This window comes from Pomacea canaliculata, linkage group LG11 (assembly GCF_003073045.1).
Source record: "Pomacea canaliculata isolate SZHN2017 linkage group LG11, ASM307304v1, whole genome shotgun sequence".
NCBI lineage: Eukaryota > Metazoa > Mollusca > Gastropoda > Architaenioglossa > Ampullariidae > Pomacea > Pomacea canaliculata.
The window spans coordinates 6016395-6030936 of NC_037600.1; the positions used below are offsets into that span (position 1 = coordinate 6016395).

Consider the following 14542-nt stretch of genomic DNA (forward strand, 5'->3'; position numbering starts at 1 on the left):
AGAACGTTTAACGCTGTCCAAGATTTGTCATATGGGCTAGCAAAATAATTATATCTATAAACAAAAAATAATCAGTCACAGAAATCTCAACTGTACTCGCCGCAATATAACTCAGGCATTAAAATAATAATCGTGGAGAGGAAAGTGTTTAATCGTCTATATAGAATCTTCGTTATCTGTTGGAAGTTTTAGGCAATTTTTCGCTTAATTATTTATCATGCAATATTCAAAGGAAATAAGCGTGCAAAAGCACTTAGAACTAAACTGATAAAAGCTACAACTCAGTAAAAAAAAAAAGGAAAAATTGATTACTTAAAGTCAAGGAAAAGTCTTCACTTCGTCCTCCGAAATTTTAAAGTTTATAAATGTGTTGGCAAGGTTAATGCTATTAAAGTTTTAAATCTCTCTGACGTGTTTCTAATCAAAGAAAGTCGTGAAGCTTACTTTTGAAAAAACTGTATACAGACATATTGCTTACCTTCTATACATAATGTACAAGACAATGGCTCCAGCTACCAACACAACTGCAGCCAGTAAACCTAGTGAAAGTCCGATCACCGAAATATGGCCAGAATCTTCTGACAAAGCTGGTAAAACATGAGAATTTAAGATTAGCACACACTTGGCACTATTGGAATAATATACTAAAAATAGTTCACACATCATAAGTAAATGATTTATTCAAAACTACTCCTTACTTTATAAGAGATTGAGAAAACTATTACTGAAATGACGGCATTAATTTTAGATACTACTACAAATGATACTTGAGACTTTCTGTGCAGGATTAAATGGTTTACATAAACCAAAGCATTTATGCTTGGAAGAAGTGCAACACAGATTGAAAACCTGAAATATTCACATTTCACTAAACAAAGAGCAAAAAACAAAAACAAAAACAAAAGCAAAAAAAAAAAAAAAAAAAAAAAAAAGTAGTGGCTGTAGTGTTAAACGACTTTAGAAAAAACATTATAACAAATTTTTAAGTTTATAGCATCAGTGACACCATAACCGTTTAACTGATAATAACAATATATTAAAATAACAAATGGAATGGAGTGACAAATATTATCCTTTATCGATAAGAGATACGCTTATTAAATAAAAATAAAACATCAGTTACCTATTAAAATTTCGAGGTGACATTTTTGAATTATCTTTGGGTCATTGTCAACAAACTGACAAGCGTATGTGCCAGCGTGGGTAGAGGACACATTAACAAGTGTTATATTGAAGGTTGTGTTGACACTTCTCTGGTATTGAACATTGGGTTTAGCAGAGCAACTCATGTTGCCCCTCAGCCACCAACAGTCCACAACAGCATCTGTTGACAGACAGTTATCTAAGTGTCATCAGGACTGATAACCTTCGTACCTTGTACTCGTTATCTTGCATATGTAGAGGTAGGGATTGAGCAATTTATTTTATCTTTATATAGGTAGGGACTGAACAGTTTATCTTTAGTCTTTGTTAAATACTTTGTGCTTAAGGGATGAAATAAATGAAGCAATCCAGATATAAAGACCGATAAGGAAACTATTAGAATGAACCGAATAACATTATGAAATGAACTGCAGTTGTTGATATTCTCATACCTGCATTATGGTCAAGGTAGTGGTATACTGTAAAGTCTTTCTTCGTCACATTCAAGTCTTCGGGAAAGTTACAAGTGAGAACCGCGTCCTGGAACATGTGTGTAGGGGGTACCGTGCACGTGATATTTCCACCTGTCATTTTAGTGAAAAAATGGTAGGAGTTAAATTAAATATGACAAATTGTCCACACTTAACTCTTATTTATTTGTTCTAGCTTCGTATCTTGCTAACTTCTCTTGCCCCTTCTCTCAGCAGATACACAAGCACGCGCACACATACGCACTCACATACGCACACGTTCACTCTTACACAAGCACACACAAGCAAGTAAACACGCATGCACACACACCAATGCACTTCCACAGACAAACAAAGACAGACACATACGTACACAAGTATCGTCACATCCACCTTCGCACCCATCCTCCAACACACATACACTGATACACTCAGAGTATGTAAGCCACCTTGAGATATCACAGTGACAATGTGAATGCATGTCACCAACAGGAATGTGTTTATCGTTGTAGACAACATCTCAGAACAAACGTTTCTGAGAAAACCTCTCTCTGGTCGAAAAGTGCTCTGTAGACAATAAAAGCAATATATATATATATATATTCATACTTACTTGAATTTTACTTTTATACACAATGTCGACGTAAAGCTTAAAAGTAAGAACCTATCATATAGAAAACGAGGTAGCCTTTGATAATTTATATCTAGGTAAACAAATATGTAACACTGTCTAGTATTTGTGTCACTGACAATAAAAACGACCTTGCCTACACATATTTTTACTGTTTAATTGTTTGACAAAACTTCTTATTAAAGTCAACTTACCAGTTCACACGTGTCACTAACTTTACTCCGTGGTTACAGACTGAAGCATCTGTACCCTGCAAATACCCAAGGTACATGCTAATGGGGCATGTGACATGCGCTATCTTTGACCTCCATATATCGTTAGATAATGCTTTATCATCTTCAAGGGTGATATCTAGGTAATAAAGGGACTTAATTGTGAGCATGTGTTATTAGTAGTCTAAAGTCCTCTCCTTTAATTTCTCCTACAATTTTACTTATTACTTACTACGCATAAAAAATCGCATCCTACTGATCCTCCTTCTTCTCCTACGTCTATTAATTAATTCTAATAATCATTCTGACGCGAATATTTAAACGACTCATTTCTATTTTGAACATTTATATTCTCCTACTTCTAAGTCCTCTATGATTCAATTTACTCCGTAAATTATTTTTACTTCTTTTACTACTTTTTCGAAATTGCTACTATTCCTAATCAATTCCATGTACTACCCAACATGTTCTTCATTTTTTTTTTCCATTCTGACTATAATAAAACCTTCGTGTTTTTCAGGGTGGGGAGAAGTGGTTTTTTTTTTTTTTTTTTTGGGGGGGGGGAGGGGGTTATCGGTTGCCTCGGACTTCGTCGGCGTGTCCACGTGACCTCGCTGGTATTTTTGAGAAAACAAAGAGCGACCCACGCTTCCTCTTGCTCAGTGTTGCCTCCGCTAATCATTTTCCGTTTTTAGTTTCTTTTTATTTTCGTACTACTACATCCAAGGGCTCAACACTAATGCCCTTTATTTTCCTGTAATGTCATGCTGACTATAACAGTAAACCATATAGTCTCTTTTGTGACACTGAACCGAACATTTATGATTTCTTTAAATACGTCCATAAATTGACTTACAGAATAACTAGTGTCAGGTGCCTGACAAGATTATCTACATCAAGTTTTATAAGAATTCATTTATCTTCTGTTTAATCAAAATTCATGTCTACAATAAACTGCGTTACGTAAATTATTATGTTGTTCTCATGGTTATTTCTGCAGTGAGACTTCAGGTCTGAAAGGAATGATATCGTAACCGCAATAGAACCGTTGAACATAGCAAGACACAACAACACTGAAACCTTTTTGGAATATTTAATTGTGCATCATTGTTAATACAAAGGACTACCACACAAACAATGGCAAATATTCTTTGACTAAAATAGAAAAAAAAGTCAAGAGATTTGTTAAAGCAAAATCATTTTTTTACACAAATACAGGTACAATGCTACATCAAACCTTTCGATATTTCGTAGTAAAGAAACGCAAATACATAAGAAAATGCTATTTAATTAGTCTAAATAATATATTTTTTATCTTAATGGTGACAGGATTTATCAAAAATATTTAAGTGGACGACAGGTCAAGGATTTTGTTTGAAAAAAAACGACTATTAATACAAAAAGAAAAAGAAATATTTCAAGATCGTTGAGTGGAGAGGTGTTAGAGACCTAGCATTACTGTGAGCAAGCTTAATGTAAGGGAAGTGCTGCTGAAACGAAAGAATATAATATGCATATTCTTACTGCTTTCAGGTAAAATAATAAACATTCGTTCTCCATGCAAAATGCAATCTTAATTCAAGGCATTCGAACTACTATCAGCTGTGAAGAACATCTCGTGATGCTTAGTAGTCTGTTTGATTTAACAGAGGGAGTTGACCTGTCTATATCGCCTTCCACGTAAACAACCACCTTCCTCTTTCGAACAAACGGAAAACTTATGTTTCCTGCAAAGATAATGTTTTGATCTTTTACCTTTGTAATCTGTAATTTTTTAATTTTTTCCAAGTTAATGACCTGCACCGGGATACCTGACTTTTTCAGCAGCTGTATCATCGGACTGTCGTCTGTAACGTTTCTTTCAAACAAGAGCAAGACATCTTTCCACTGAACACTTGGAGACTGGCGACCTGTTGTTTGGAGGCTTGAGGCTTGTTGATACTCTGTGGCATTGTGTGTATCTGCAAAAAAGTTGTAGTAAGTGAATGTGTGTTGAAACCATTGACGCTTGGGAGGTAGCCTGGTTAATATTAATTTATTTATAATAATTGTGACAAACTTTGTGTACAAAAGGTTCTTAATGTACGAATACAGACGTATACCCTGGGTAACAACACGAAGGTCTCGTGTGAAGAATCTGACGATCTCTTGTCCACAAGCGTCACAGTCACGTGTTCATTTCCCGTGTGATCTTGTCCTGTGTGACAAATAGTTTTCACAGGTAGACCGTCGGTAGGTAGTAGTTTACTGTTTGTGGAAAACAACAACTCGTGTGTTTTTTTCGATGCCTCTCTTATGACTGAAGTGGGGCAGGTAAAGGGGATCTTGAGGGGCTTTACCATCCAGCCAGGTGGGTTGAAGTTTGACGGCAGATGGCAACCCACACGTGACTGTCCGGAAGTTTCTCATAAAGTTTGGTGAGAAACTCTTCAAGACGTGTACGTTTCTTTCTGCATAACAAACATGCAAACAAACAGCAGAATTTAGGCTGTTACATAATAAAAACAAAAACTAGCGCGTCATGGCTATGTCTAACAGTCCACAGGGCTTCCACCATAAAGCTATACAACTGTTTATGAAATACATTGAAGGAGAAACGTGCAGCAAAAATGGATTCTTATTCTGAGTCCCTTTTAAATAAGATCAATTTAATACTAATATATCTCAGTATCAGATTTCTAGTCTTATGTCATTTACACACATACATTATTTAAATGCTACTAATACGGGTGAATAATTTGGGATCTTACTTATCTGCATTTGGTTCGTGAATTAGTGAAAAGTAGGACTGTTTCTTTTGTTCTTTTATGAGGAATTTGATGTTGTCATCTATTTCGTTGCTGTTGTCGATGTTACAAAACACGCGTTTTAACAGATTTCACAGGAGTGTCTGGTGAATGTCCTGTAGAATTCTGGAGCAGCAGCTTGTAAAGCTGTGTTGTAGCGTCACTTCCTTCAGGACACGTGTTGATGAGATGCACTGTATGACCCTCAGAGATCCATTTCTTCCCCACTAGCGCCAGTATCTTACTCTTCCCTGTACCCGGCGGTCCAACCAAACAAACTCTAGGTTCTTCTAGAAGGTTTGCAATATCTTGGCTCAGTGTAAGTCGTTCAAACATGTCTCCAGTCAACATTATGGTTTCACTCAGGGTCTTAGGCAGTCGACTGGGTTTTACATGGTCTGTCATAAAAGCAGATACAGTTGCAGGACCACAGAATCTGGAAAATCAAGTATGTAGCCATTTAGGAAAGAAACGATTACAAAATTAGAAAAAACTTGACTTACACAAATTCGTTACTTGTATGTTGTAAACTAGATGTAAACTTTTTTTTTTATTAGGTATCGTGTTCATTTGCTTAACTTGCTATGGGTTGACATGGAGATTTGTAACGACTGATTGTGTATTTGCACGAAGATATTTTTTTACAATGACTGTTAGCGTGATCATATTATATTGTATGAAACAATGTTGTATTCTTTAAAAGCAAGGTTGCTTCACCAAACAACTATCCTAATAACGATCACCCAATTTTCGAAGTATGTTTTTATTTTGTTCCAAGATTCCATCCACATTATGCTAGCGTTTATTTTTCAAACTTGACTAGCCACATCATTTTTTTTTTTCACTTATGAAAACGCTTTCGGTCCTACTTTAATGCTTTGTCTAACGATATTTCTGTCTCTTTCTATAATATATATCTTTATTTATATTTGTTTATTTGCATGTTTTTGTGTATACCTATTTATGAAGGTGCATTCTATATCTCCTAAAATGGTGAACTCGCAATCAGAATAAAAAGAACGTTGAGTCCTGTTTAGAAAAGACTCCATATAGATGTACTTTTCTTTTTCTTCGCTGGCTAAAGTAAAAACTACTATCACATGAATACTTTGTCAAAACAGCCGCCTCTGTAAGCGAGCGGTACATCAGAAAAACAAGAGAATGCTTGAAATAAAAGATAAAGGGAGGAACGCGATTTTTACTAAACCAAGGGTAAGCTACTTCACTGAACATGTATACATAAAACATCATGTTTGCAGTCACTGATATCTGTCAGCTTGAGAACATTGCTAATGAGAAATAACACTATAACCACGTGCATTTTTTATTTTCCTACTTTATAATACTTTATAAATTTAGGGGATCAATCTCTAAATTTTGAGCGACACAGATAGCATTCAAAGCTGACTTGACGCATTTTCCAAAGAATTGTTTTTTCAGTTCAGCAGCAAGTGTTTTTATTACCTGCAAATCATGTCTTGATACATTTCTTCAGACATCTTGGGTCCGTGTACAGCACTGCTCATCACCCGGTCCCACCATTGTCTGAAAACTGTCATCACACCGGAATGGACATCCCAGCGTCTCAAGGGATGAGACAGGTGGTCAGCACACAGACAGAGTTCAATCGGGGTCTGCATGTTTTTGTCTTCTTTACCCTATGAACATTCTACAACATTCAGGACTTACGGAATGTAGCAATATACAGTCTTTATTCATTTTACACTATATGTATTACACTCAATAACTTAATTTAATATAGACATCTATCAAGTATAAATATAAGAAATGAAATTGCAGAGCTTCGTAAATCACGTAAATCAATGATTTTGAGAACGTTTACCTTTCGGTCAAAATTATATAGTCGTAAGATTAAACTCTAACACATTTTAAGATTTAATAACACAGTAAGTAGAATAAGCCTAATGGTTATATATCTCAGAAATTCAATATTCAATCTTTCGGTTTATCACCTAATGTGACTATTTAAATGTACATTAGTACATCACCAAACTAAAGTTTGTGCCGTTCATCGTTGCAATAAGTGCTTGGTAACCTGGATGGAGACTGCATTCCATTACTTTGAGAAGTATATAAAATCTAAGTCCCTATTACGTATAAGCTTGTCATAGTATTACTTCTATACATCTATATAACTTAAATGGAAGGCAAACTGACACACTAGAAAAAAAACTGTTACAACTACAATCTTGTCACTACAGAAAAACGTTTTCGTTCAGAAGAAATGCACATACCTTTTCAAATATTTTAAAAGTAGGAAATGTATGCAATGCCTGTGTTTATGACAAGGAACTTACCTTATTTTTTATTTCCAATGTTCTTCTTAGAGTAGATTTGGTAATGTTTGGTAACATCAAGGACAGTCGAACTACAGAAATCGGACTCTTATCTGACATGAGATGTCGTATCATACTCTCTGCCCTCTGTAGCTGTCGCAGGCCTTCATACACCTCAGAGATTAACAGTTCCTCTGTCCTCTGCTCCCCATCTTCACTACCATCATTATTTTCACTAACAGTCTTGACAACACCAACCACCACGCCGTGAAGTCTGTGGATGATAAGAACATCAAAACATCCGATATCCTGGTCACGTGTACCACCCGTAAGACCACTCGGAACAGGCAAACGATGCCCTGTGTAATCAGGACTGGGACATCTCAGGTAGTCATCGTAACTGAACTGTGTCAGCACAAACATTTGCTCCTGATATTGTTCCGCCATGTGACGTAAGCAGTGTATCACGTGCTGCATGGCTCGGTCATGGTGTCCGGTCACTTAATCCCCAGTCACTTCATCCCCGACACTTCATCCCCGACACTTCATCCCCGAGACATTTAATCCCCAGACACTTCATCCCAGACACTTCATCCCGACACTTTCATCCCGACACTTCATCCCCGAGACACTTCATCCCCGAGACATTTTAATCCCCGAGACTTTTAATCCCCGACACTTCCTCTCAGGACAAATCAAGTGCAACCTATAATAGATTGTTGGTGCAGTTAGAGAGCTAGTGCCTAATGCAGCTCCAGAGACTATAGTAACAGACTTGAGAAAGCTGCGATGACCGCTTTTAAGAGAAGTTTCAGTCATGTAAAGTAACGGGCTGTTACTTTCACTTAAGTCAAGCGGTATTACGCAAAGTCTCTGAACTGGGTATGAGAAGTGACTATGACGAAGACGACGAGTTACGTGGAATGGTCAGATGCCTCCCAGCACTTGCCTATGTACGTGAGGAAGACATCGTCGATTCCTTCGAATTGCTTGCAGAGTCAATGCCAACAAACATGATCGCATGCCGGAACTTCTATCCTACTTCGAGCATACGTACATACGGGGCCGCAGACTGCGCGGTAGAGGGGATAACTACGCTTCAGCTTTATTCCCTCCAGACACTTGGAACAAATACCTGACGTCATCGGCGGTGTTGCACGAACAAACAACTCTGTGGAGGGTTGGCATCACGCCCTTCAATCTCTCTTCTCCTGTCATCAACCCAACGATGTGGACATTCCTTGATGGTCTACGTAAGGATTGTCAGCTACACCAAGCGTCTGTTCTACAATCATGCGCCGGCACAGAGAAGCGTCCAAAGAAAGAAATACGTGAGTTAGCCAGGAGAATTAGCAACATTGTAGAAGAAATATGAGTCAAATGATCGTCTCTGTACCTCCGATCATTAGCTTACCTTTCATATTGATTAACAGCAATTACCTCCCGAACACTCAAGAACAATTTTCATATCATATTGTTGAAGAACATTACATTTACTTGCTTATATGAATTTAACTAATGTTGTAGATGTTTCAAATGACGTTGAAGTTAATAGCATGATTTGAATTTGAATTATTTGAATTTCAATTAATAAATTTCAATAAAATTTTTCGCTGACTTCATTAATTTTTATAGTTAAGAATTTAGTTTAGGGGGATGAAGTGTCTGGGGATGAAGTGCTTAGGGATTAAATGTCTCGGGGATGAAGTGTCGGGGATGAAGTGTCGGGGATGAAGTGTCTGGGGATTAAGTGACTGGGAACCCTCGGTCATACAGGATGTCTTTGAGGTCAGGAGGGTGAGGGACGTAGAAGACTTTATCGGCGACAGATTTTTGTGAGTATCGAGTCTTGTTGAAGTGGACTGGAGGCACAAAGTAACATTCATTCATCATGTTTGGATACATATCATTGACTTTATTCAACAAAATGGCTTGAAACTTTTCTGTCACTCTATCGGGCTGGTTCTGGAAAAGATAAGAACGCAAAATATTAGCAGCTGTCTGTTATTTCTTCCGTTAAGAAAAGAATCATTTTCTATACTACCAGACAAACAGAATTGGAGACAGGGTCTCGAAAATAAATTTAAGTAAAGACTTCTGATGATAAAAATTCTGTCAATGAAACAGGGGAAAAAACTATTATAAATAAATATAATCACTATGGAGTAATAAGTCGCTCACATTTTCGAAGACTTTATTAATAATATCACATTATCTTAAACGAAACGCCTTTCGACACTCATCTGCATAGAAGAGGATTTCTAGATGGTACCAAATAACTTCAAACTAGCTTGAGTGATGATCTCTGGTATACTCACTTCGAGAGACACCATCGGGAACTCTTCTTCCTTAGTCACTGAACTAAACGTATTCCTTCTGCAACATTAGGAGACTTTTTTAAAAAAAATATTGTCTTTTAAATAGAAATTGGAGCTAAAATGTCCATTGTAGCTTAATGGTGAAAGGTTTCGAAGAGCCAGACATTTTAATGATGACCGCACCAGAGTTTATTCAATTATGTAAACACAGTAGTCTACTGTTTTGGGGCGCCTCTTTAAGCAAAAGCAGCTTGTCGGGTCTTTTAAAACGACTTCAAAAGCGATAAGGGATCATGTATTATTCATATTATGCTCTACAATTATTCACAATACTTTATACGTGTAGTCATGTTCACCAACAGCACACACACGCACGAACAAACTTTGTACATGTTTTCCAGTCAAACTGATGATGTTCTGGAGACGGACGCCTAAAAGAGGTTTTTATATTATATAGTAGTACTGATATATCCAATAATAGTACAGCATCATACTGCAATGTCATCTCGTCATGGTCAACCAGCGATGACTCCTACCCACCTTCGTTTCCTCATAAACACCACGAGTCCTGCAATCGCTGTCGCAGTCAGAGTCAGGACACCCAGAGATGTTCCCAGCGCTACAGTGTCTACACCTTTCTCTGCATACATTACAACAAATTAATGAAGAAATATTAAGAAAGCAGACTGTATTTACACTTCTGTATTTCTTAATGTGTAATATGAAGACTCAGTCATGCTGTACTCTTTTCCTCCCTCTCTTTCTCTTTACCTCTTCGTATTTGCCCTTCCCGAATAAGAGAAATAGCTAAAACAAAATGCTGTACCAAAATTGTTTTCAATCATAAACAAAATAGCCATTCACAAACATTTAAGGACATCAGACTCCGTTATTGTTTAATACATAATTTTTATCAGCAATCAATTATCCATAATCTTACAGATCATTTGTCCTCCTTTCAAGGTGGAAAAATAAATAAATACTTTAAGTATTGAGACATTACTTCTTTCGGGTTGAACACCATTGCTGTCGATAACAAAGGAACAGGTTTTCACTTGATCACCATGAGACCCGCCATGCCAGCAAGAGTACATGTATGTTTTCTTGTTTGTTGCCATTGGGATCGCCATGTTGAAGGACGTGGAGACTTTTTCTTCGTAAAGGTAACCTTTCTCTCCCCGGCATCTCGGATTACCGTTTTCCCACCAACAATGCACGACAACTGCTTTGTTGAATAAATGTATTCAAATCACGCCAAATTATAAAATGTGTTGTACTGTCGTCTAAAGATGTTGCAAATAAAAAAGAAACTCCATAAATAAGTTTAATAAACTATACACATTTCAAATAACACTTAGCACAATGTTTACTAAACAGTGCTCTTACATCTTTACAAAATACTTTTTTTTTTGAAACATAAATCAGTTAATGCTCGATGTTCTTATAAAGAAGAAAATTATTATGGAATAAACCTTTGATCAGACCTATCCTTGTTTTTTATATCTTTTTAAGATAAAAGGTTTGAGGTGTTGTATGTATCGGAAACAAACGTATCATTGCACTTAGAACAAGGGTAGGAAAATAGTATTAAGTACTTAGTTTTTCTTGCTCATTGTGCTGATACACAGAAAAGTTGGTTTGTGTTTTCTTAATGTCTTCATTAAAGAAACAGGTCAACGTTACTTGAGAGTCGTTTTCCTTTGAGATTTTGCATGTGTTGTGTGCATCTGCAACCAAGTGGTTTCAACACATGGGTTTTAGTATGGTAAAAAAGCATTAGATTGGTACTAAAAAAGCATATATTATTCACCAATAATAAACATAACAAAATAAAATTTAAAAAATAGTTTCAACATCACAGCTGCTATATACAATGTTTCGAAGTCAATTCAACGTATAATTTTGGTCAACCCACATTAAGAAGTTTTGTAAATTTTAATATGTTAAATATTTTCCTGTTTAAAAAATATTACTTTATACTGTTAACTCCAGCAAAGAACAAAATAGTTTGCTTACGAAGCTTAAACATAAACTCGCAAGTTTCGGAAAGGTTGTATGCGTAGCCGGCGATCTGACATGCGTATTTACCCACGTCTTCGTCATCCACACGATCCACTGTAAGGTTAAGGGTTCGGCTGATTCTCTTGTCGAATGTGAATCCTGGTTTTGAGTAACATTCCTGTGAACCTCGAATCCACCAGCAGTCTAGTACAGACTCTGTTGACATAATTTCAAAATTTTTTTCCATTCTTACTTGATTATTTCACTTCTACTTCTAAGAGTTTAGTACTACCCCTTCTCCTTGTAACATATGGCGACTTGAATATTAAGCAACCAGGTTCTATTTTTACGAGATAATGTACAGACAAAAATGTTGTACCCGGATGCTTTGGCAAGAGTAGAAGAATTACTCGAAGACTTTTATATCTTGATTAGCGACAGGATTTGACTCGACCACACGACGTTGAAAACAGAAACAGGTTGTTGTGTGCAAATGTGAATTAGTGAGGAGGAACAAAAAGTGACTCGGACATTAATTGTTGGGAAATTATTGTTTAATAATAATGGATTCTTGATACTACGTTTTGAAAATGCACAATGTGTTTTCAAGTAAGGGATGTGATAAGATTTACAATGTGTTGCTGCGCTTGTCCTCACACAAAGTCGTTAGATTGTATAAATCTGTTTAGTATTTCTTGTCGTCCTGTTCCGACACCATAAAAATTTTTTTTATCTGTGAATCGCTTGCCTCTGTTTATTTTACCACTAATATACTATGTTCTTTTCACTGCTTTTCCTACTACCTCTGACAATACTCTTGTATATATGACTATTAACTAGTGCATTGTTTCTTAAACTTCTACATCTGATCCTGCTGACTCCCACTCCTAGCACTTTTAGTTCTCTTACTACTACATCCTAAGTTAATTACTAATGCCAACTGCCTACTTACCCGGGGTGCTCTGCTCAACGTAATGGTAGACCGTGAAGTCTTTCTTGGTGACACTGAGGTCCTCGGAGAAATAACATGTCAGGACAGTATCCTGAAACCGCTCGACAGACGGTATAGAGCAAGTGCTCTTGTCATCTGTAACGATACCATCACTAAATCTTACATCAGTGACGAGAAACTTAGTATAAAAACACGAGATTTACTGCATTGCAACACATTTAGAGAGAACAGTGCTGAACCAGACTCAGAGAAATGAAAGCAAACTTCATGCTGGGAAAAAACTGAGCAAATTATAAAATACTATTCAGTAAAAAATATTTACAATGACTGACAGGTCGAAAACCAATATCCTTGATCAAAAAAAAAATCAAAAAAAATCAGACTAACTAGTGACATTGTAAGATACGTAATTCTTGTTAGATTAAATCAAAACTTATTTACCTTGTGTTGATACGGGAACAAAAGACAAACAGAGGAAGATGGTGTAATAATTGGTGAGTAAAGCCAACTGGAAAAGACAAATTCCTAGTCTACCTGTCACCATCTTGTCACACACTGTAAAGTCAACTGGCAAGATGCTTCAACTACTGTAACTCCCAGCTTACCTCTGTGTGATATACATTTCGCCCTCTACATGTCATGTTATCTGGAGGGTCAAATACACGTTTCTACACGACTGTTGACTTTATCAGTAGCTGCAGAAATCAGATTAACCCCTTGTCAGGTCATCTCCAATCGACTGTCTGTCAACATATCTCCTACACCCAAACAAGTACAAACATTCATCCCTCACACAAACTTCCAGGGATGTAAAATAAGAATAGAAGGTCTGCTAAGGGTAGGATTGAAGGTGTCAGGCGACTTTTAGCCAGATTAATACTTTTTTTATTGCTCTCAGCTTATACCTACATCAATTTATTTAAAACTGTAAGACAAGGAAAAGAAGACAAGTCCACATTTCAGTATTTTTTATTTATTATATTTTCTCTACTGTGTTTATAGGTTTTAGTTTCTCACTCACACATTTTTGAAAGCCTTCATTTTCGAGGTAGACATAAAACTTATCGCTTTAAAGTGAACGTGTGAATGTTTCATCAGATGAAAAACAGCAGAGACAGGGATGAGAGGAAAAAAAAATGAATTACCGCCTGTTTCTCGCTGAAAGACAGAGTATGTATGAGACCATCATGCAAATAATCAGATAGTTGGACTGGCTGACCTGGTCAGAATCGAATTCATTCGAATATTTTATTGTTTGGGCTTTTTGCCCCTAACAGGACGGCGACATCACAATGACTTTGCACATTTCAATTGCATTAAATGAAGATGCGCTGTAACATGTGTAATATATAGAGCATCCAATTATATGGTGTATTGTTGTGTATTAGGCACTTCAATATGGGTGCTAAAATCAAATAACGAGATAAAAGGGGTAAGAACAACAAATTATTGCCTAGGTCTTCGGGTGGACAGGTCTAATAGATGGACTTGATGACCTAGACTGATAGACTGTGTTTCCAGAAAAAAAGAAAAACCTAATCAAAGATCTGTACAGCCTACCCCCGAGTTGACTGCCATCAGTTATGAAGCTTTACATAGTTACTGTTATTGCAGATTTCATTATCACTTGAAATCGTGGGCATTATTGTTGCTCTTAACATATTTTCATCTTCATGCGCTATCTCAAATTCATTTTGCTTCCATAGCATTCTCAATCCTTATATCTGCTCTA

The 14542-nt window shown here is 36.6% G+C and overlaps 2 protein-coding genes across 2 annotated transcripts; both read right to left on the reverse strand.

Annotated features, from left to right (window-relative positions):
• Positions 1-380: 380 nt before the first annotated feature.
• On the reverse strand, positions 381-2288 carry LOC112575182. Its single transcript, XM_025256850.1, has 4 exons — positions 2063-2288; positions 1596-1727; positions 1124-1324; positions 381-587 (listed from the first exon to the last, which is right to left on the reverse strand). Exons 1-4 carry the CDS (start codon positions 2130-2132, stop codon positions 475-477), a joined length of 516 nt encoding a protein of 171 aa, XP_025112635.1. The 5' UTR covers positions 2133-2288; the 3' UTR covers positions 381-474.
• A 4539-nt stretch (positions 2289-6827) lies between these two features.
• Positions 6828-13392, reverse strand: LOC112575681. Its single transcript, XM_025257660.1, has 10 exons — positions 13252-13392; positions 12811-12945; positions 11874-12074; positions 11453-11584; positions 10861-11079; positions 10398-10497; positions 9858-9915; positions 9303-9504; positions 7561-8018; positions 6828-6911 (listed from the first exon to the last, which is right to left on the reverse strand). Exons 1-10 carry the CDS (start codon positions 13352-13354, stop codon positions 6828-6830), a joined length of 1692 nt encoding a protein of 563 aa, XP_025113445.1. The 5' UTR covers positions 13355-13392.
• Between the last annotated feature and the right edge of the window lie 1150 nt (positions 13393-14542).